The sequence below is a fragment of the Varanus komodoensis genome, unplaced genomic scaffold (genome assembly GCF_004798865.1).
Source record: "Varanus komodoensis strain SLA01 unplaced genomic scaffold, ASM479886v1 scaffold3, whole genome shotgun sequence".
Taxonomy (NCBI): domain Eukaryota; kingdom Metazoa; phylum Chordata; class Lepidosauria; order Squamata; family Varanidae; genus Varanus; species Varanus komodoensis.
Genome location: NW_025335761.1, coordinates 955344 through 979857, shown reverse-complemented (window position 1 = coordinate 979857; position 24514 = coordinate 955344). Strand labels below are relative to the sequence as shown.

The 24514-nt window shown below is 39.5% G+C and overlaps 1 protein-coding gene across 4 annotated transcripts in view; it reads left to right on the top strand.

The window, feature by feature from the left end:
* ZDHHC13 (zinc finger DHHC-type palmitoyltransferase 13) overlaps positions 1-24514 on the top strand; it is a 34812-nt gene that overhangs the window by 7521 nt on the left and 2777 nt on the right. For 2 of the 4 annotated variants that reach the window (XM_044437199.1, XM_044437200.1), the window contains exons 5-16: positions 2881-3025; positions 4182-4246; positions 6675-6837; positions 8145-8270; positions 9438-9571; positions 10706-10806; positions 14916-15040; positions 17303-17365; positions 18991-19084; positions 19700-19783; positions 20240-20397; positions 22915-23012. In XM_044437199.1, coding sequence (XP_044293134.1) covers positions 2897-3025; positions 4182-4246; positions 6675-6837; positions 8145-8270; positions 9438-9571; positions 10706-10806; positions 14916-15040; positions 17303-17365; positions 18991-19084; positions 19700-19783; positions 20240-20397; positions 22915-23012 — 1340 coding nt within the window. In that variant the 5' untranslated portion in view covers positions 2881-2896. Of the gene's footprint in view, positions 1-2880; positions 3026-4181; positions 4247-6674; positions 6838-8144; positions 8271-9437; positions 9572-10705; positions 10807-14915; positions 15041-17302; positions 17366-18990; positions 20398-22914; positions 23013-24514 lie in introns of those variants that run through there. The other 2 variants (XR_006415416.1, XM_044437201.1) reach the window with 2 other exon arrangements.

Below are 24514 nucleotides of genomic sequence, written 5' to 3'. Positions count from 1 at the left end.
GATTCCAAAGAGAATGACTTTGTTTCCTTTTCTAAAAAAAATGTATGGAACAGTTTGATTTTTTTTTAAATGCCAGTATGAAATAAGCAACTCTAATTCTTGATCGTAACTGCCTGTGGCAAAGTGGCACATTGTGTATAGCAAAGCTATTCACATAAGTAACTGCATGCCTGGTTGACTTGAAAAGAAAGTGAAAATTTTGTTTGAATTAAAATTAACAAGTTCCTCTTGTACATATGTATGTATTTGAGTTTGTCCTTATTTTGATTTAGTGGCAAAAAGCTCATTTTAAATAGTACGTTATGGCAGCAATTTTCTGAGGTCACACACTAGAGCTGCTGTATAGAAATGATATAAATGGAATGAATAAATGTTAGTAGAGGGGTGAACGTGCTGTTGCACCAGCGTCCTACCTGCAGTCTTTCAGTTAGCTTCTGGCTGGCAACTGTGAGGACAAAATGCTGGACTAGATAGGTCTGATCCAGTGTGGCTCTTATGTGATCACTTCCAGTTGATCTCATAATTCTTAAAGTCCATTTCTCTGACCCGTATACAACTATATATCTGTATATTGGTTCATATTTATTGTTCTCCCCTCACATTGTTCCTTTATGTATCTCCGTTCCTAGCAAAAACTCAAATAAGAAATCTACATGCAACACAAAGTTATTGTGTCCCTATAATTATTTTGTCAATTTTCAATATTTTAGTATTATTTTCCAAATAAATACCATATTTAAGTATTACATTTATATCCCACCCTTTCTTTCAGAAACTCAAAGTTGTATATACAATTTTCTTCCTCCAATTTTCTCCTCACAGCTCTGAGATAGCTTAGATGGACAGATGAAAACTGGATTTGTAGCTGCGTCTTCTCAGTCCTTACCTAAGAATTTTAACTATACTGCAGTGACTTAAAAAGTTGAGGCATTCCCTAATTACCCAATACCTAATTTAAAAGTTTCTCTCTCAGATCTTTTAAAAATATTTTTCTAATCCAAACTGTGTTTATTCATTTATTCTATCTCTCACAGGTACTTTTTGACAGCCACTTTTACATCATAGGAACAATTCTCTTCTTTCTAATATTTGGCTGCCATAAACATGTTTTGTTTGAATACATAAGCTGGAAAATCCATTATACCTGTATTAGAATAATTTCATGGGCTAACTGCTTAGCTACATCCATCCAGTCGACTTCTGAGGAAGCCTTACTGATAAATGCCTTGTCAAATAGTGTTGCCAAGTAACAGCATGAAAGTGGAGCTTTCTTGACAGGGCTACATACCCTCTGGAATATTGTTCGACAGGTTTTTAAGAAGCAGAATGTATGTTGAGCTTTAAACACCTTTTGAAGTTTTATCTGATTACATAGGCTTTCTCTGACTTGTGATGGATTATGGCACACCTCTGTTTTATGGTTGTCTCATAATATTTTATGTATGATTTGTTTTTCTGTTTTATATCTATATAGAAACATTTAGAAAAACAAAGTGACACAAAATTGCACAACAACAGCATATAGCCACACAGTAACAATCAGAGATACACTGAACTGGTCTTGAAAGTATTACTAATATATATATATATATGTATGTATGTATGTATGTATGTATAAACATACACACAAATATTCAAAGTTCCTGTTCCACATCCCTAATATAGGTTATGGTAGGTTGACCAGATGTTGGAATGAATGTTGTTGATAATGTGTTCTCTCATAGGAGGCCAAAGTTGTGAGGTCTTCAGTCCATTGTGTGGTTGACGGAAATGTGTTGTCTTTCCATACCCATAGTATGAGTCTCTTAGCCACCATGAGGGCTTGTATAGTCCACTTACAGTGGCCAGCAGATAGCTTCCAGGATGTGGGAATGTAATTCAGTACACTGATACATTTGAAAAGAATGATGTATCTAGGACAAAGTTGATGTGCCTAACAGTTTATGTCCAGATGGGGGCCACAATTGGCCATTTCCACATCATGTGTGCTAATGATGCTTCTGTTGTCCCACATCACCAACATTAATTGGAGGATGATAGTTTTTTCTGGAACAGGCACTGTGGAGCCCAGTATGCCTGAAAGAGCAGCTTTTGCTGTATAAAGCACAGTTTCAGATCAGGATAAATAGACTGTATAAAAGATGTAGCTATTTCCCACTGGTGTGGTTGGATGTGGCATTCTGATTCCCCACTCCACTCTTCTCTGAGTGTCTGGGTGTCATGTAGGTTGTATGTTAAGGGTTTTTTGTGAATATATAATTACTGGCTTGGTTGTCTTTGTAGAGCTAGTCAAGTCCTCAAATAATGTTGGAGATTCCAAGGCGGTAAATGATGCTGGGCCGTTTAGGGAATAGAACATATGTTTCATTGGATGGTGTTGCCAGCATGTGTTTTGGGGCAATTGATATGTCCTGTGTAAATCCGTGAAGAAGAGGAATTCAGTCTTTGCCTATCAACTGATCTAAAGTGACGATGCCTCTCTCAGCCCTCTCTCAGCCCACTCCAGAGGAACAGATCTTCAGATTTGGGTTACACCTGATTGTTAGCTTGGTGTATATGAAATGGGTCAAAGCACATTTGATGGGCCAACATCTGTCATGTCTTTCAGGCTGCCTGAATGGGGGTTGTAGAGCCCAGTGCCATCCATTGGGTATTTCACTCCTCTGTCACTGTTTTTGCATTGGTTTCGTGCTGTCGTGTGTGTGTGTGTGTCTGTATTGTAAACTGCTTAGGTTATTAAGCTACATAAAAGTAGAATTAATTAATTAAGCTCAGGACAGAGTTAGCTTTTTATCAGTGTTTTTATTTCTGCGAGTGGTAGAAATCCAACTTTTCTCCATAAGCAGTATTGTAAATATAAATGATTCTATTTCTTTCCAGGCAAGGGCATTTACCTATGGTTCTACTGTTGTTAAAATGTGGAGCAGATCCAACTCTAATTGATGGTGAAGGATACAGCAGCCTCCATTTAGCTGTGCTTTTTCAACACATGCCCATCATAGCTTACCTCATATCGAGGGGTCAGGTATGTATTTGATATGGCAGATCTACTTTTCTCATGTCAATATACTGTGTGAGAGCACTGTTATATAGCCTTTTGCCGAACAATTCATACTGAACCCATATTACTTCTGTTGTTTTTTTCCCTGCCCCCACAGCCTCCTGCATGTACCCAGATCTGCTCCAGAGCAGGTTTTGGAGGAGGGAACATGTGGGGACTGCAGCAGGGAGCAGAGCATGGGCAAATCCTGCTGCAGAAGTGGAGGTCTGCTCACAAAACGTTGGATTTAGTCCTTTATTTACTGTCCCAACAAGTGTTTCAGAGAGCCTATTCAATCTTTTAGCTCCCCTAAACATCCAAAGGAAAACTGTTTGCTATTTAAATTTAAATTGAGAATTAGAAGAGTCTGCCCCTCTTCTCACCCTGTTGGCCCTTTCTAACATAATGTTTTTAAAGGTTGCATACCATATCTTCCTCAGTTTAAAAAGAATACGTGTTTAATGATCACATACTTTTCTGAGATGCCATACCTATTAATTCCTTCCATTCTTCTTCAAAGTGCAAAAAGTGTTCCTACTAATACTACTTGCTGATATGTACCAAATTGCTAGTTTGAGTTTTGCTGCCATCTGTTAATGTCTTTCAGATTTATTACTTTACTACTTCAGACATTGGCTAGGTCCAGACAGCATGATAACCCACAATCAGGGGTTGAGTATGAATTGAGTGTAGGTTGTCATTGAACCTTTGTTTTTTATTGAAATCTGTGATAATTGTGTTTTCTGAACCCAGCCCTGCTAACCATGGTTTACTGACTAGGAACAATAACTCACCTTTCAATAACAGCCCACTCTTAGCCTATAATCAACCCTTGTGTGGGGGTTATTGTGTCATCTGAACTCAGCCACTGTGTTCTAACAACAGCAACCCATAAATTCATAGCAAGCAGTGTTTACAGCTCTTTAAAGTTACCTGTTCAGGCACTTCCATTTGGTTGTGAATGACTGAAGAGTATAGTCTGTATTAGAGTAAGCACAGCAAGGCCCATATGGAAAAGTTACTAGGTTTTAAATATTTTATGAAATACACAGTTTAATCCAATGCAGTATTGCCAGTTTCTGGCTCAGCTGTAGGTCTGACTCATTCATTTCCTGAACTTTTCATATTGTTTCATATTTAGAGTATAGATACTACTGATCACAATGGACAGACACCTCTTATGCTGTCAGCCCACAAAGTCATTGGGTGAGTAATGCTTAACATGCCATGCAATGCCATAGTATTTCCTCAGAAGGAAACCCCACTGATTTATTGAGGCCTCCACCTAACCAACATGTATGCAATTCCAACCTTAAACTTGTGTATTTAGAAACAGCAACTACCACCACCCAGTCCATCTTTCAGGAGGAAACAACACTGACTTACTTGTTATCAAAATGGTTATTCTCAGCTGATTGGCAAAGTCCTAAAATTAGAGTTATGTCATGGAAATGTGATGCACCCTGAATGTATAATTTTAATGAATTAATATATCCATGTTCAACGCCTACTGCATAAGACCTTTTGGATAACTGAATAATTCAAAAGGTAATTTTGTTTTCTATCAGTTACTTAGAAACTTTCCAACAATGTGCAGATTTTTCATTAAACATAAAAAGATGTTCACATTCTGAGTTTATTTAATTTGTTTATATACCATCCAACAGCCAAAGCACTTTGAGTGGTTTAGAAGTCTTGTCTAAGAATCACTTGGGGTGCATCCTGTTGCGATGCCTGCAAGCCCCTGAATTAGGTGCACTGCAGTCATTCTGTGCAGGACAGGAGTTGTCACCCCACCTTGCACTTTTGCTAGCTGGGATTTTTTACCTTTCTAGCAACGGTGTTTCAGAAGAGGTGGGAAAGAGACTGATGAAACTTCAGAATATCTCATATCCTGGCCTCTCTAGCCTTCTCTCCTCCTTCACCACCCTTGCAGCACTTCCATTTTCCTTTCTGTGGCATTGCTTTCCTGACAGTGGAGTGCAGCCAGCATGGCCCTTCTACATCTGCTTTAAGGGGAGCAGATCAGAGCTCTGATTCTCAGCTCCAGGGTCAGAGCACTACCTCCAAATGCAAATCTGGGGATATGGAGCATTTTCTAGCCAGCTAGCACTGTTTAGGGCCCATAAGACTGCACCCTTAGACATTAAATTTGTTTTAAGTGATAATTTTGGTACTGTTTATGCCTTCTTAACCAATTCTTTGCCCTTAAATTGGATATTATCCTGTTATTTTCTCCCTCAGAAAAAAAAGCTATGTTTGTTTATGTCTTTGTATATAACATTTGTATATGACCTGTTGCACAACATATTCTTAGTATAGATAAATTACACTACTGCATCAAGCTATTCTGGTCCAGTGATTTCACTTAGAAGTTTTATTAATTCAGTTATTCTGGTTTATAAACTGATTAAATACAGTGAATCTTGCCAGAAGACCTGAAAGCAACACGAAACCATGTTTCTTTTGTGACCAAAGCAATCTCACCAGATTAAAATTCTTTCTCATCTAGACAATGCAGTGTGCTCAGACGTGGAGGTCTCTTGCATGTAAGGGCTGATCAAGTTCTGTGAAGGACTGCAGTTCATGCTTATTTTTCTTACTTGGTTAAGATGTTCTTGGCCTCTCCTATTGCTTTAGGTTTAGGGTAATAGCTTTGGCAGGATTCTTGCTTCATTGAAAAAAGCATTTGCTTTGCATGGGCAGAATGTGTTTCCAGGTGAGATTCCCTTGCCCTAAAAAAGCAGTGCAATTATTCCACCTCCGTGGGGAGAATGGCAAGTGTATAAAAAGATATTAACATTGTCTGAATACGCCCTTTCCCTTTACCAGTAAACTTGGTGAATGTGGTGGGGTGATTGCAGTAAAAGCCTTATCAGAAACTACACAAGCTCCCAGTTTAATTGCAAATATCTTCCAGTTAAAAGGATAACAAAGCAGGTAATGTGATCTATTTGTGCCTGCCATAGCCACAGGCAACCAAGTTCCCTTTAGATGCCTTGCATGACAGTCCCCATACTCCCTGACTATTTGCCACCTTGGCTAGGGTTAGAGAATTGTAGTCCAAACATCTGGAGGATATTGGGTAGCCTAGCCTCTAGATCATGGGTCTTCAAACTACGGCTCGCGGGCCCAATCCGGCCCGCCATGCCCATTTCTCTGGTCCACCTCAGGTTTTGGACTTCCTGTGCCCACACCCACTGCCGCCCACCTCGCCACACATGCGCCCTCCTCGGATGGGAGGATTAGCTTATTTAGGATTACCTAAAACAGCTAATCCTCCCACCCAGTGTATCTTTACTTACCTAAAAACTGGTCAATGCAACTGCAAATTTCCCATGTCCAAAATGTTTTGGCAGTACTCTTTATATCAGACTTTAAGATCTCTTTAATGCCAGGTAATGCAGGAAGAGTCCTGTGCCACTGTCAAGATGAACTGGTAAATCTGTTAGTTTTAGAGGACTCAGTCTTAGAGGAATCATTTGGCGCTTGATGCAGCAGGCTTCCATGACTGCCCCTCTGAAATGTATTCTTAGCTATCAGCTCGCCAGGGTAATTCTTAATACAACTAATTCTTTAAAATATATAGTCAGTGTGAAGTGTCATCTTCTTACTAACTTGTATTTTTTTCCAGGGTGGAACCGACTCGTTTCCTATTAAAGTTTAATCCTTCTATCAAAGCTGTAGACAACATAGAGAAGAACACTGCATTACACTGGGCCATTGTAGCAGGAAATGTCAGTGCTGTAGATGTACTGTTGGAAGCTGGGGCCAGCCTGGACATCAAAAATGCCAAGGTATTGTTCTTCATTATCCTTGAAGGTCTTCCTGACTATAAAGTATATCTTTGGAGCTAAATCCTCCTTCCTTCTAAAGCAAAAATAGATTGATTTCAGTTTGAAAGCAAAGAACAGCATTAGCCATATCCTTTTTCTTTTCTTAAATTATAAGTAATATTGCTGCCTGTGCAGTGTTCAAAAGGCAAATGTGTGCCTGGATGCCTTATCTATGTGAAAGATTTAGTGTCTTTATAAATATGAAAACTAGGGATTAGACTGGGTGGAGAGTGCTGGGAATTGTAGGACTTTTCCTATCTACATATGCTTAGGATTGCCTCATAAGATTGTAAACCGTGAAGTTTCTGGTTTGTTGTAAACTCACCCACTGACCTTATTTAGGTCACTATTCCTCAGCCTCAGTATTCATCTGCAATATGGGTATAATAAAGGCCTCATCTTGCAAAGATGTAAAGGTTCCTGGAAAATATATATTGAAAGCGTTTATAGAGCTCAAAATACTGAATAAATGTTGGCTGGCATCCAAAGTACTGTGATCTTTTCATTGCCCTGAAGTGGACTTTAGGCTCATTTATTGAACAAAAGCCACAATTTCCATGCCTCAAGGCAAATCATTGAAGTGTTTTGCAGAGCAGGAAGGCTGTGAGCATCTCACTGGGCTGCACTCTTGGTCTTGGAAAAGATGTGCTTTTATGATGTCCTTTTGTGAGTAGTTTAATTTGTGATTTTTAAAATAGCATAGCTAAGTAAATGTAGGATTGTGACATTAAATTAACAAAGTATAATTTCTTACATCTTTAAGGATGTGTATGCATTTAAATAACATAAGATAAGGCATTAATTATGTCCTTTTACTAATCCTGTTGTATTGTGTATTGCAGAACATTTAAAACATCCCATTCAGTCAGTCTTCTGGCATATCCTTAGGAATTTTAATACTACCTAATTTAAAGTTTACTTAGAGATATAACTCTGTGCCACACAGAGCATGCAATTATTCAAATCCATTTATAATTACTGCTGATTTTATAATAGTCCTTCAATTTGTCATAATTGGATTTATTTGCATAAAGATAATATATCTGTTAATCTTCTCCCCCATGTTTTTAAACATTTTTATGAGCTTATCAACTTGCAACAAAAATGTTACGTTCTGCTTTGTCAAGTTCCATTAGAATTATCCCCTCCTAAGTATAAATCTTAGGAGTAGGTACTTAGTTGGATTTTAAAATGTAGTAGCTAAATAATGCTTTTGAACTTTTCCTGATTGTTCTTGATTCTTAAAATAGTTAATGCATTTTTTAAAGGGAGACACACCACTTGATCTTGCTCAGCAAACTAAAAATCGTATTATTATTCACTTGCTTTCTGAAGAAGAAAGAATGAGAAAAAGAAGAACTTCAAGGTTTCTGAGGATTCTGGAAAAAAATGAGGTATTACACTGAACCAAATCTGTGCATCCAGCAATGTATTTTTTTAAAACAAAACAAAATAGGATGGTGGAGGATTAACAAAGATTAGGTGGGTTGGAACTGGCCATGGAACAGAGCCAAGGCTCCGTTGGCAGACCAGCATAGGAGAAAGGATGGTGGAAAGGTAGAGTTGAAGAAAGCAAGAAGAAAGTGCAGATGGAGGAGAAACCTCACCAAGCAGAGAATAGAATTCAGCCCCCAAGGGGACTCTAGTAGGCTTTAATAGAAGAGAAATTTCTACCAGGTATACAGTATTCTCCATCACAGCAGCACCTGGCAGCAGCCACATTTTGACTAGACTGCAGCAGAGGCAGATAGGAAGCAGGACTATTTCATCAGCTCTACCAAAAGACCAGACTCTTTGGGCCTCTCTTTTCCTGGAAATCTTTGCATTTCTCCTGGTCATTGTGAGAAGTACTCATACTCGTGAACCCTAAGAATTGGTACCTGTGTCTTTGTTTTTCCTTTTTCTTTCTCATCCCCTTTTCCTTCCATCTTATGCTGTAAGCCAGTGAGCATGGCCTGCCTTTACTGATTGTATGCAAGCCATTCTGGGAGCCTTTTTAGCTGAAAAAGTGCTTCAAATGAAGACATGCATCTGGAAGAGGCTGCTGTGCTCCGTAACTCTTGAGAGCTACAAGAGTCCTCTTAGAGTGTAAATCTGACACCAGTGAAGTAGGAAAAGGTGAAATGCAACTGAGAAATGACAGAAGGTCACCTGCTTATTTAAACAAATCAGCCAGATGTTTAACTACAGATGCCTAATTATAGTTTAGTGTAGCAAAAACAGACAGACAGACATAAGATGAGTCAGTGTATTTTGTATTTTTAAGTTAATGTATATATTATCTGGTCCTAGAAGGAGGACAGTAGTTATGCCTGTAATATTACTCCCTATCAAGCAGAGAAAGGAAAAGCCAACATGAAGGAACATGTCTGGGAGAAAAGGTTCCTGGTGTGAGATTGGCTCTGCTTTGAAGCTGATAGGCATGGCTGCTTCAGCAATTGTGCTTCTCTCTTACCTCCTTTTAAAGCAGCATCTTCTTCCAGCTTATTTGCTAGGTTTTTCATTTTGGTTCCTCTGTGCCACATTGTAATGACACCTATTTTTATTTCCTTTGATTGTAGTTCTTGCTGTTGTTTGTCTCATCTCTGGTGTTGATCTGGGCAATAGGATATGTAACAGACCTAAATTCTGATTCTTGGCTATTGAAAGGAAGCTTACTAATCTTCATGCTTCTTGTTCTGTCCCTGTTTGCAAGGTAAGCACATCTAGATTTCTCTTGACTACTTCTCCATTACAAAAAAAAATCGCTTCCTTTACAGCAGCATTCCCCAACCTGTTGATCTCCAGATGTATTGGAACATTAGTCTGATCACCTAAGTGAAAATGTTTAATTAAAGCATGATGACCCTGTTAATAGGTGCCTGCCACCCCCTCTTCAAACAAATGAAGTGATTCTTCCATTCATTTGAATGGGGGTGGAGTTGTCTGTGCCAAGAAATGTCTGAGGTGGAAAAGTGCACCCCTTCACCAAGGACCCCTAAAACAAGAAGAGCTTTTGGCTGGTGCTGAACTTTTCTCCTACTCCAGCCAGTCTTTGGAAAATGGCTTTATTCGGCTTCAGAAGGTGAGAGAAAGAGGAGCCAGGGAGAGGGAGGGACCAGAGAGAAAGAAAGGAGCCAGAGAGAGACAAAGGGGATGAAAGAAAGAGGTACTGAAATCACTTCCATATTAGCAAATGCATAAACTCCTGTGTCATATATAACAATCATGCACTCATGTAGTTCATGGAGTCAGGACCCATGCAACCGCACTTGGCTTTGGGTTCTCCGAGTGTGCACATTCTGCAATAAATTACATGGCTGTATGGATGGCAGTGCATATGTGGGTTTCATGCAGGTGCCTAACATGCATAGAAATAGTGCATTAAAATTATTCAAATGCCATGATGCACTTTAAGTTGTATCAATTTTTATGGGACTAAGTAAGGCCCAGTTGAGACAACAGCATGAAACCGTGGTTTCTCACTATATGCATGAGGCTGCGCAGGCCTTGAACTTGTACTATCTCCCTACCTCTCCTTCGTTACAAGTGGAAGTGAACATAAACTTTGGCTCTCATTTTAAAGCACAGCTCTGTTATATTTACAGCCATGTTATTTATATATGAACATAGGGAACCACAGTTTGATTTGACCAGTTAGGTAAATCAGGATTAAACTGGCTTGTTCTGAAGTGTCAACACATAACTCAGTTTCTTAAGAGCCAGAAATATATTTTGATCAAGAAACATAGATGAACCTGAGAAATAGATCCACAGTATATTTTAAAATATTACTTTAAATGTTTGTGTGTCAGATGCTGCTCTGAAATGGTCTTTTTCCCCTTTTCAGGATGTTTGTCGGATTCAACAAACTAAAATATTTTCCAGTAGCATTTATGCTTGGTTCTGTCTTCTGGATATCATGGACCTGCTTCATCTGTTTCCTGCCAGATATCCTTTGCATTTGGTAAATAATGCAGAATAATCACAAGTCATGTTCTTGTGCCTGCTTTCTGCAGAAAGTTAGTTATAAAATCTGATTTTTAACTTTTGTGAGGAAGCCTCTCAGCAGCAGAGCATACACCTCACAAGACGTTGTCAAAAGACTTTTGAGTGACTTAACAAAAGACATTGAGATTGTATGATAAGTAATATTTGCTGAGAGGTGCTTGTCCTATCAAGAAGAAAGGATCATATCTAAAGCACCTGGAGGTAATTTACCTTTACAGGTCCCAGTCTAATTTAAGCACAGTGACCTCAAATCTAAGAACCCAGCCTGAGATTGTGCACTTCTTAACCTCGTAAAACATACCTCCAGCTATCAGGGCATTTGGCACTGATGGCTAGTATGGCAGGCAAGAGAAGGGAAAGGAGATACTGAATGGAGTCCATTGCTGTTTTTAACTTCACTATTGTCCGTGCTTCCTAGATGTAGCGTCTTCTCTTTCTCAGCAACATTCTTTTCTAATATTAGTAGGGCAGAGTTATAGAGAGTTTATTCTTGCTGGGTCCTTTTCCAAGTTGAAAACACACCATGACTCTTTTTGCTAACAGAGCAACTTGTCCGAATGGCTTCTGTACTAATTTACATGGCTGCATTAAGTGAACAGCATGAATTTAATATGTAAATATTATATTTGCTGGCTTCTATTTTTCCTTGTTTCTGCATGCAGGGCTTAATAAAATCATTTTCTTAACAAAACAAACAAAGATAACAGTAGAGAGATTCTTGTAAGTAAAAGTAATTACTGTTTTAAACTAGCTGTAATCTATTCTAGTCCTAAATAGTATTCCAGTGTTAATTACCACATCTCTGAAGTGGCATTTTCTTTTTGCATGCTTTTTAATGAGATCTCATTAATACAATTATCTGGATTAATTCCTGTGAATTACTTGGACATTTTCCAGCTTTGGATGCATGCATATATTTGCTTGATTACAAAAAAAAAAAAAAAGATACTTAGTAATTGTGCTGCTGCATTCTGATTTTAAAGCTCCCTTTTTCATAATGATTGCAAAGTAGTTATAATCTTGTATTTTAGGCACTAAATAAGCCTTCCCCAATCCTGTAACGTCTAGGTGTTTTGAACTACATCAGTCTCAGCCAGCATGGTTAGTCAGGGATGATGGAAGTTACACTCTAAAATGCTTTCTGGGTGCTAGCTTTGAGGAGGAGCTGGTTTATTGCCTGAAATAGGTTATGAAAAACTCTACCATAAGCAACAGGACCAAGCCACCTTATAATTATAACTAATGTTGCAAGTATGAGGCCTTCCTTATTGTTGGTTTGTGCACTTTATATATTTTTGCCACAGATTATTTTCCTGAAATCTGTCAACACCTTCTGCCAGCCCTTTAGTTTTCTGTAATGAACAAAGGAAGGGAAATTAATAAAAATAGAAATTGGAAAAGAAGGCAACTTCATGTTAGGAATTCTTGCAAACTAGCGTAAGTGGCAAAATCTATTTTTTCTTGAATTATGAATTAATTCTTCAGAAAATTAACTTTAATCAATGGTGTCAAATGCAAGGACTCATGCTAAAATATCTAATTGGTACATAGATAAATGAGGCTATATTGGATGTTAATCAGAGTCTTCTCAGTACCCAAGAATTCCAATTTCTATGCAAAAACAAACTGTTGTTTTATAAACAGAAAAAGAAATAAGGCAGCATCTAAGGGGTGATCCAGAGGTTTTTTTTTTTTTTTTAATGTTATCCATTTACATGGTGAACATTGCTTGATGCTGTCTTGAATTAAACCTCGGAGTTGAATGAGAAATCAAAGAGCAAAAGTTGGTAGCTTAGGAGCAAGGAGGGACCATAATGAAGATAAGAAACAATTGAGCTCTATTTCATGTTAGAGACAGATGGCATAATCAGACAGTATCTTTTCCCTGATGCATTATCTGGAAAGCAATCTCAGCATATCCACACAGAGAAAAAAAATTGAATATGGCCTAAGTCCAGTCAGTCCCCAAGGCTCCAGTAGTTGGTTGTCACTTTGTCCTCATATATGGGAACACTGTGTTTGTGCTGTATTTGGGCACTGTATTCCCATATGGGAAGTTAGCCACATGCAATGTGCTGTGGATCAGGACAGGATCATCCCATTCAGCCTAGTGCAGTGATGGCAAACCCATGGCATGCTTGCCCAAAGGGGCATGCAGAGCCCTCTCTGCCACACTCTGTTGCCCCAGAAGCCATGTGCATATTCAGAAAGATTATGGGTGCCAGGCAAAGATGTCACTCATTAGCTGCAACTCGCAAAATTTTCACATGGTCAGTGAGCTGCCAGAGTTTTGCATGGACTGTGACTTTAGCAAGATGCAGGTGGCACAGTGGTTTAAACTGCTGTGCTCGTTGATCGAAAGGTTGCCAGTTCGAGTCTGCACAACCTGTTGTGATTTTAGCAGAAGGTAGGAAAGGTAGGAAATACATTCAGGTAGGAAATACACTCAGATGCCTTTTTCAGGGCTGGCCAAAAGCTGGTGGTCAGTGGAACGTTGCCCCCTTGTGCTGGTGGTCAGCAAATTCAGGTTTTATTTCAGTGTTGGCACTTTGTGATAAATAAGTGGATTCTGAGTTGCAGTTTAGGCACTCGGTTTCTAAAAGGTTCGCTATCACTGCTCTAGAGTATCCATTCACTGTACTGACTTAAGATTCTAATAATAGACACAGAATGTATCAATTATGTTCAGCGTTCAAATGTTTGATGTAAATTAGGTATACAAGTATTAAATCTAATAACTATTTTGCTCTATCCATTTAATCAGAATAAGTATTCTGTGGGGTATATGAAGTTGGGCTGGTAGATCAAAAGGTCGCCGGTTCGAATTTGCACAACGGGGTGAGTTCCCGTTGCTCCGTCCCAGCTCTTGCCAACCTTGCAGTTCAAAAGCATGCAAATGCAAGTAGATAAAAATATACCACTTCGGTGGGCAGGTAACAGTGTTCTGTGCACTTCGGTGTTTAGTCATACCGGCCACATGACCACGGAGACTGTCTGCGGACAAACGCTGGCTCCCTCGGCTAGGAAATGGAGATGCGCACCGCCCCCTAGAGTCAGGCAGGACTGGACTTAATGTCAAGGGGAAACCTTTACCTTTACCTTTAATTTATTTTTAGAAGCTATGCTGGGATCTTCTGAAATTTTCCCTTGTTACCAATTCCTTAAATAATTGCTTTATAGATTTCTAATTTAGATTTCCTATTTTTTGCTCATTATGAACCTGATAATTTCTGTTTTGAAGCTGCAAATTCTTTCAATTTTGTTACAGTTCAATTTTCTTGTCAGGAATTTTGTTCCTGAATCTTATTTCCTCTTTAAGAGCCTTCCTCTCAGGAAAAAATGCAATTTTCTTTGATGTTCCTTTGTCTCTAAAGATACAAAAACAACAAACAAACATACCACATAATTCATCTAGGTTTTTTTTCTATTTTTTTAGTGAATATCAAAAGTCATTCATTCAAATTAATAAAACCAACTAGTTCAGAGGTCAGTTCATCAAACACTGAAGAAATCAGTTTACCAAATGAAACAAAATGGTTCAATGAGTAATTCCAAATTAACTGAACAATCATTTCCCCAGCTGCATCATCAATCAGTTCATCAAGTCATGAATCAATTTCAGTAGGGCTAATAGATGATACATAAAGGGAAGCCTATACTAAACACAGTGAAGTACATTCATAGCTATGGGATCAGTTGAATCTCTCTTTGTTGAATGTTCTTCAGTATTGGCCTCAACAGTGTTGAACATATGCTTAATGATATTGCCAGACAATATTGAAATCCTCATTAGAAGATAGTTTGACTTTTGCTCAGTATTAATATTAATGTGAATCTTGTAGAGTAGAAGTGCTGAATCTAGAAATAAAGGGGATCCCATGAAATGTTAGGTACTTCTGCATTTATGTGTTAGTGTTAGAAATAGTTTATTGCTTCTCAGCTTGCAGCAGCTTTATTATGATTTGATTTTGAATAATAGCTTGGGGGAGGAATGTTTGTTTGCAGCAGTTATATGAATTAAGAAAACATGTTCCTTAACAGATGGTCACATTTTTCGGGGACAGCTTCTCAGCTTCCCTTTTTTCTTGGTATGGTAGGCCTTCTCTATTATTTCTACAAAACTGTCAGAAGTGATCCTGGATACATTAAGACTTCAGAAGAAGAGAATAAAAAGGTATTTTTGTACAAAAAAATATCTGCAATAATAATACCAATGGTAATAACAACCTAATCAAGAACAGCAAAATTGAGCAATATATGTTTTAATATAATGATTCCCTCCTCATTTAAAGCCTCACTGAATATTCACCAGGAACAGAAACCTAAAAAAAGTAGTGAGGGTCTAGGACAGCAAGCAAACCCTTCCGTACTTAAGGCTTGTTTACTTGTGTTTGTAGCAAGCTGGAGATCACTTCCATTTTCTTGATGATTAATGTGACTGGCTTTGGGCGAAGTTTTAGAAGCAGGCAAAATGCACCCTCCGATTAGAATCTTCTTTTCTTTTGCTTGCAGGGTTTTCAGAAACCCAGTTCAGGCATTCCCTCTAAAAGCATGGAGGAACAGGTTCATGCCCCCTAGTCCATTTTCTCTGTTTACTTCCATGCAGTCAGTGGAACAGCTGAAAGGGCTTCTTTCACATTTATGGCTGTACGCTTGTCAGTTCTTCCACATGATTAGGAAGGTCTGAATAGGGATGGAGTCTTGCAAGCTTTTCTTCATTAGTTTCCATCTTTGTAATACCATATGGAGTGATCCCATGCCTAGTAGAAGCAAAATGGGGACATCCACAGGTGACATAATGGTGTCTGAGTATTCATGGCTGAATATTCATAAGTTAAAAGAAACTGGAGGGGGAAATAGCCCAAATTGGACAGTATGTGCTTGAACCTCCAGGATCCATGAAACATTGAGGCTATCCAGAGAGTGGGAAACTGTCCTGCTTGAGTCCTCATAGCTTATAATGACTGGATTTGCACAATCAGGGAAGGCAAAGAAGCTATGTGGCTTCTTTCTGTAGGCCATGTGTGCTGCTTGTGTGTTGCTTCATTTCCATAATTACTCATGCTGGGGGTGAGTTGCCATATCATCCAAGCTGGCGAGGTGGGCAGTGCAGGTGGATTCCAAACCACCCTTAAACTGATGGCTTGTTGTAAGGTTCTAGCAGCATGGGTGCTAGATGCGCCTCTGGGGAGCCTATTCCAGAGGTAGGACGCAACTGTCAAGAAGGCCCTTTTTCTGACTCCCTAAGAATAACTTCCTCACTTGATCCTAATGGACAGGTAGGGACATACAGGAGAAGGTGATCCTTCAGCTACCTGGGACCCAAGCCATTTAGGGCTTTAAATTGTACTTTACATTGGACCTGGACTTCCACTGGTAGCCAGTGTATTTGGTATAAGACTGGTTTTATATGGGCTTGCAGACTAGTTCTTGTCAGCAATGGCATGGTCCTATTTTGAACCAGTTGGAGTGTCCAGACTGTCTTAAAAGGCAGCGTGTCACAATAATATAAAGCGTGTTACAATAATCCAACCAGGGTGTGACTAGGATGTGCTTTGTCAAGATGTGGCCGTAATTGGTAAATTAGCCACAGTTGGAGGAAGGTGCTCCTGGGCACTGAGTCAACTTGAGACTCAAGTGAGAGTTTTGGATCCAGGAGCTCCTGCAAACTGTGGACTCTGTCCTTTAGGGGAAGCATGATTCTATCCAGGACAGAGTGCAGGCCATTCAACCCTTCTGACTGACTGCCCACCAACAGTACTTCCATTTTGTCTGAATTGAGCCTCAGTTTATTGACTGTCATCCAGTCCATTATCAAGCTCAGACACCAGTGCAGGACAGACCACCTCACCTGGATTTGAAGTGAATGAGAAGTAGAGCTGAATATCATCTGCATATTGTTGTGATTTCAGTCCAAACCTTCAGATAACCTCTCCCAGCAGCATTAAAGAGCATGTGGGGGCGGGGGGTGGGGGGAGTATAGCATCCTGCAGATCCCCATGGCGTAACCAACATGGCTTCTGGACCTGGTTTGCCAGGTAGGAGCAGAACTACTGCAAAGTGGTGCCCCCAACCCAGCCAACCTGTCCAGAAGGACAACAAGGTTAATTGTGTCGAAAGCTCAAATATACCTCTACCCCACAGGATAACATTCAGGTTCAAGGCTAGATGCCTTCCAAACTTCCTGAGTTCATTTTGCAGTGTCTCTTCTGCAGTTTGCTGTCTTGTATCCTCTGATTATATTAAAGGCAATTAAAATGCCTTAGATTGGAATATTGTCATAGATGAAAAGCCCAGTTCTGTCATATCTCCCAATATTGCATGGGAGAAAGCTATAAAGCTGAATATAAAATATAAAGGATTTCCTCTTCTTGGCCCAAATGACACTTCTGAAGTCCTGAAACTGAAAAATGATTGTGAAACTCCCATCTTTCAGAATATCCTGACACTTGGAGAATCTGGCTGCTTGGATTTCAGAACCTTTTGCACATCTTGTCTTGTAAGTTGGGCTTTTCTTATTGCATTTGACATACAGTACAAGAAATTGCATACACATGTACCCACAAACACTCTCATCTCACTCAAGGCTCTCTCTCATTTTCTGCTTGCATTTTCACATGTTGGGGTGTCCACAGAGAGTTGAATTCAAGATTATTCTTGAACAGAAGTGCAGATCTTCTGCCTTGTTTCTTTGGCTGTGTGTAGTCACACACATCCACCCCTTCAATGGCAGGAAGGTAGGCAGATTGTGTGACTGCACAGGAGGTGGTCTAAAAGGAAGAGGAGAAAAGCCCTGCAGAATTAGGTCAAAGGCCTCTCTGGTGCAGCATTACTGTTTCCCATCAGGGCAAACTAGATGCCTCTGAGAAGCAAGAGCAATTACAGATCGGCACTTCTATTTTCAGAGAGCTTTCTAAGTTAGTTTAACAACCCCTTGAATGCTTTGTGAAGCCTGCAGGTGCACCTCTCTCTCTAATAGCTGTGCAACAATCATAAACCTAGTCACAGTGTGTTGTCTGGTCCTGAGAGCTGCTGTTCTGGCATAACAGCTCATAACATAAGAATCACAATTTTTCGTATAAGAACTGTCAGCAACAGTGGGCAGATATTGGCAAACTGGCTTCTGAACAGTTCTGAGGTGGAACCTGCTTGTTGGCACAGGCCTTCATTTTATGTTGTGTATCTGTATGTTTATTTTGTCAAAACAGGTTTTAGTAGCTTCGGTAATAATATAGGTTGCATTCTGCTTGCTGAGCATAGGAGGTCACTGTGTCATGTCTGACTGTAATATAGTACTGCTGTTCTTACTCTTTCAGGCACGGCCAGTTGGTCAGAGGGGTTTTACGTTTCAGGGCCAGTCCTGCCATGTGCCTGGGTGAATCAGTCTGTGGCAGGGCAGAAGGCAGTAGTAAATGGAAACAGGAATTGCTGCCTAGATGGTGTAAATTTTGGCCACAATAGGGGAGACGGGGGAAGATGCATTGTATTTGAGCACTGTTTAAGGCAGCAAATGTCTCGTTGTTGATACGGTATGTTTGTATGCTTGTTCACTGTTTTGAGTGCTGGAAAGAAGTTTATAAATAGTATAATTAAAACAGATTAGAATTCAAGTTTCTTTATTGCCAGTAATGAATTTTAAATGCATTTCAGGAATTTCCATCTTACTGTAATTTAATAAAGGAGAGAGGAAGAGAGTCAGATGCTAGGAGCAGTGAGTTTTGTATTACCATAAAAACATTGTATGAATTTAGATCTAGAGAAGCACACAATTGCTTGCTCTCTCACAAGGGCATGTTGCAACTTTTCTCGCAGGAAACCCCTCAGCTTCTCCCCTTCACCAAAATTTTTGTCAGCCCTTCAGAACTGTACCCTGTGTTGCGTGCCTGTAAGGCTGCTTGCTTCCTAGCCCCATTCACATATGCATATGCACACTGGTTTCTTGAAACCCAGCTGGTCATATTGGCTGACCAAAGGTCAGATCATGGCTCACACAGCTGGATTTTGTCTTGCTGGAAGATAACAAAATGTGGAGCTCAGTTTCTTATAGAAGTATTATTTTTAAAAACAAGCAGGGCCTTTGTGAAGATGTGTGGTCCATGAGTTAATTATCTCCCCTTTTCCTAGGTGAAAAAACCTTTGAGATCTATGCACTGCAGCATTTGCAACTCGTGTGTAGCTAGGTATGACCAGCATTGCATTTGGATTGGACAGTGCATAGGTGAGTTTATTTTAGCAGAACTGGAATTCCTTTGTTGGTGCCAGGAATGTGTCTAATGACTTGAAAGGACAGCCCTTAGCAGATCATGTGAAGAATCTCTAGCAGTAGAGTGTGGTGCGCAGTGCTGTTGACAGGCTCCCCAGGGGACTGACTACAAGCAGCTCAGCTCTGCCTTCTAGAACTTAGGAGTACAATAGTTTCAGCTGTTTGGATATTGTTACATTGTCTCAGTTTTGAAATACTGAAGAGCTTGGGTGTTAGGTTAATTCTGATTTTGGTTATCAATTCTAACTAAAATATGTTGCTCCTGTTTTATATACACCTGCTGGGGTAGATGCCATTGAAAATAAGTGGAGTAAATTTTTATAGGATTACATTGCGCATTTCTTTGGAGCAAGCAGACATTGCACTGCACATTTCTGTTCTTCTAACTGCTGTGATTTCAGTGGGTTCTGAAGTTGCCAAACCCTACACAGCTTGTTCGAAAAGACTGAGATCTTTAGTCTGTTAATTTCTTGTAAAAAGCTTTCAGTGAATTTGAGGGAGGTCAGTGGGAGAAAGATCTTGCCTTGTGATTTTGATATACATGGACCCTTACAAAGCTTTCTCATCTAGGTGTTGGCAACCATTGTTATTTTGTCCTGTTTCTCCTTTTCCTGTCTGTGGTGAATATCTGGGCAATATATGGAACAATTCTATGTACGTATTCCCAACTCTTAATGCACTATTTGTCTTTGCTAGCACTTAAGTTAGAAAGTAATACAGGCTCCAGAGAAAAGGAAGACTCCAGGCCTAGCTTTGGATATGAAGAGGTCAGGTGAAATAGCCATGAGTGAGTTATGCTTGCAGATCACACAGTGTCTGGCACACAAAGGTATCTCTGAGATAGTGAAGCAAAAGGCTGTCACTTTTTATTAGGACCAGCTTGTGCCTATAAAGCAGTATCTCTGGATAAGACTTTATTTTTGTTTCAAAAGGTCTGCTGCAAATAGACCTTGGATCCTGATCTTATGTGGGAGTGGCTGTCCATATTTATCTTTAGATTAAGCTAGCTCTGTTAGTGGTGAAATAAGCTTATGCAGTGTCTTCTGAGAAGTTCACAGTCATCTGTTTTCTGAGGTGCTCATTATTTAAAATACACATTTCTTTTCTTAGATTGGTCAGAACACTGCACAACAACGTATCAGCAAGATGGAATCTGGACTTCCTTCACACAGATCGTGTCCTGTTCTCCATGGGTCTTGTACATTTTCACACTAGTATCTTTTCACACTTCATGGGCTTTGTTTTTGCTAATTCTTCAGCTTTATCAGGTATTGTTCTATTCTATTTTATGTACATCCCTGAAAAGCATTGCCGTATTTGGTATTTCTTCAATTGGCCTACATTTGTGCTATCCATAATTGGCATTCCAGAATTGAACCTCAGATGTGTGCATATCTAATCACAGTTCAAACTCACTAATATCAGTGGAGAGTACTTCTGCAGATCAGTATATTAAGAAAATGGCATATGCTATTTCGAATTTTACAAGTGGGGCCTCAACCAAAATGTTGCACGATGGACTTCTCCCAGATACTCCATTCCATTCTTCCTCCCACCTGATCATTTGCCCCCCCTCAGCCCCCACAACAGTCAGCCTGTATTCCATGGCCACTCGACAAGCTCAGTCCATATTGGGCTATTGTCTAGATCCTTCCTCCTTTGGATTTATTCTAAAATTGATTGCCATTAGTGCAAACCTTGGGGTGACTGCAAACTTGCTGATGCTTCCTTAGTATGTATAGATGTGTGTGTTCTTGATAACACCACTTCCAGATGTAGAATATTGTATATTTGCAGGATTATAAATGCCTCCTTTAGGTTTGGGTTCTCAGGTTAATTTTGATGTGTAACAAATGTTTGTTTTTGGACAATCTGTGTTCTGATGAAGGAGCACAAGAAAGCAATAGTTCTGGTGTCTGTTTCTAAAAATACAGTATGAATACTTTACTCTGCCCAGTGGAGAGATTAGTGCTGAACTGAAAATGGTTGTTTAGCTCAGCTGTTCATCATTATTCTGTGCAAAATGCCCCATGACCTCTGGAGTTAGCTGGCTGAGAACATTAAGTCTACATTTTCCTTCTTTTTTGTGTTGCTACAAATAGAAGAAAGTATGGGGTCACTTCATGTGTGCTTGCTTTTAGCCAAGAAGGAAATAGTGAAAAAATACTTTAGCTGAGTTTATATTGGTCTTAATGCAAACCTATTGATGCATTTATTTTTCATTAATGTTGGCCCTTCTCAAGGGTTCAAAACCATACAGAGGACAGAACTGTGTAGTAAATTCTTCCCTTTCACAGACATTTCAAGCAGAAGTCTGAGATCCATCTTTTCCCTCTTATTTTTTTACTCCTTGTGGAACTGTGCATATAAGGCAAGGGTTGAAGATAAGTTAGAACAGGTTCAGAGCTCAGCAGCTGAGGTCAAGCAGCTGGCTGTCCATTTTACCTCGTAACATTAAGTTTTGACACATTTTTATTTCTAGCAAATACACCCAACTCTATACAGATGTGAACTACCCCTAGTCTGACACATCAGAGCTTTCAAGCAAACTTGATGCAGCTGTCAAAGATGATCACATTGCGCCCACCCTGCCTTGTTGAAGCCGTGTCTGCAGGCAACCATAAGCACAGTTCCTGCCATGGTGCAGCCCACAGCCTCTGATGGAGGAGACTGCCCACTCCATTATAACAGAGACGAGGGGACAAACATGTAACTTTGTCCCATGGACTACTGGGCCCTGGCTTAAAACTCTATTTAGTGTCACGCTATGTACCGTTTAAGGAAGTCTGCCACATAGTGGCACAAATTGGTACTGCAGGCATCAAGTACACAGGTGTAGTTTATATTAATGCATTTTAACAATCAAATAAAACCAAAACCAAGGAGCACCCCCCAGGGTCCTCTTGGTATGTGTGCAAGCTTTCAGGTGTTTAGAATTCATGGTCTTGGTGCTGTGGTTCAAACACCCCCTTTTTGTTACAGCATCACTATAATACCTTTTTTTAGTACAATAAAACTTTACCCAATTTGAGGCCAGAATTCTAGCACTTAATATCATAATTCAAACAGAAGTAGATCCTAATCACAGTCCTTCTGAATTACTGTCAGCTGCATAATAATGAGCAAAGCATCCAAATTTCACTTGCTTTTTTCTGTAGGAAAAATGGCTTTGCTTGGTGGATATTTTAATTCTGTAAGATACATTCTAATGTGGCTCAAGGTAGTAAAATACTCTTTGAAACCATGCCAAGTTTTTTCTGTTCATGATACAATCTGTTTAGGACTCCATCTTGGAACATGTTTAGGTGTAAAAAAGGGTTAGAGCCACCAGCATACCCCAGTCATTCCGGGATGGAGCATGTTGTGAGCTGTAAGATTATTTCTGTCAAAACAAACATACAATTGCACCAGAATGGAATTAAATTAAAGGATGGTACAGTTCTTCACTTGGTCTGGTGGGCCTAGTAATGTGGCAGTCACTATAGGTTTCATGGCATCACACAGAGACTGCTATGAGCACACACATCTAATGGGTTGGATTTAGACCTCTGTCAGTAGTTAGGAACAGTGTGTTGAAGAGACACTATTAGCATTCCCTCTCTCCCACTATTTCACTATGTGGTGTGCATTTAAGTGGAAAGGGATTAGTTTCTTACGGTTTATTTAAAATGCAAGAAAAGATTGATTATGTTTTAAGTACCTCTGACCCTTCAAACGGTGCATCACTTGTTTCAGGAGTCTTATTGAATTGGTTTTCTGTTGGCATTCTCATTTTTTTCTTCAAGATTGCATTTCTTGGATTGACCTCTCATGAGAGGATTACCCTCTGGAGGCAGAGTAAGCATTCCAAGCGTCCCATTTCACTCAGTAAGACTCCATATAAGTAAGTCATGTTTTGGAGAGATGCATTTCTTTTAAAAATTATGGAATTATTGTTACTGTGATTAAGTGTCATCACTGCCATTGTGAATGATGGTGCTAGTGGTAGTTTTTCATAACTGCTGCTTTTAAAACAAACCAACAATTGCACAGAATTATTCCCAAATCTGTTTCTATAACAGCAGCAAAATTAATTCATTTTCCTGTAAGTTGTGGAACCTTATAGTTAAATTGTGAAGGCTTAGAATACTGGCTGCATATTCAGCGTAAGGTAGAGCAATGTGTGTGGCAGGAAGTGCCACAAACCTCTAGGAATTTTTGTGCAAGTGAGGAAGCCATGTAATTTGGCTCCTGCAAAACACCACCCAGCCAGTTATTCTACTGCCATGCTTTGGGGCCTACCACCTAGCAATGACTTGGGCCAAGGTGGCACATGGGGGAAACGTACTGCCTTTCTGTCACAATGATCCATGACGTGGAATGCAGCGGAAACACTAATTACTAATTCAGTGATTACTTGTGGATCTGCAGATTGCTCATGGAAACTAATTCATTTTAGGATTTCATATAATGATAAACCTACATGTTTAAGGTATACAGCATAATATAAAGTAACGCTCAGTATCATGCCATTTAGTTCAGAGTGCTCTTGAGTATCTCATAATTCCAAAGCTGCCCTTACAGAGAAGTTTCAGAGCACTTCTGCGAATTCATGTATCAGAATGTTAAATCTTTATCACAGAGCAGCTTCTGTACAGTGTCTGAAGTGACAGGTACTTGTTCTGAATGACTGAGTGCCAATTATGTGTCAGTTTGCTCCCAAGGCATGGGAGGGACATCAATCTAACCTTGGTGCAGTGGTGCTTAAGATCAATGCTAATTTGTAGCAGTATCTGCAGTGACCCTGAGAAAAGACAGAGAAGCTAAAAGGATGTGCACAAATAACATCCACGTTCCTTGCTAGGGACTGATAGACAGGAGGAGAATCCAAGCTTTCATTCCTGTCCTGAATATGGTGGATATCTCTTGCAAAATCTCTATGTTCATAAATGGAGTCCAGAATTCACAGTAGAGCAATTCCTGCTGGTTAACAATCTGTTTTAGCTGTTTTTAATTTTTTAATATTTTTGCTGAGTTTTATGGTATTTTATTGTATTTTTATTATTTGTTTTTATGGATTGTGTAAATCTCCTGGAGAGCTTCAGCTGTAGGGTTCTGTAGAAATGAAATAAAAAAATAACTAAAATTTGGGGAAATAGTGAGCATGCTATCTATGGTTTTTCTAGATGGTGGACACTTTATTTTTCCTGCTGTCTGTGCACTGTTAGAGTTCCTTACATACAGCCAAACATGTGCTGATATTTTTTTAAAATATAAAGTCACTATTTCCTGTGGTCCTGTGAGAATTCTGAAAGTATGCAGAGGCAGCTGCTGGGCTGCATTCACATGGAACTGCAGTATGTAAGAACTAATTCCTCCATATAGGGTCTATATGAATATAGAGCA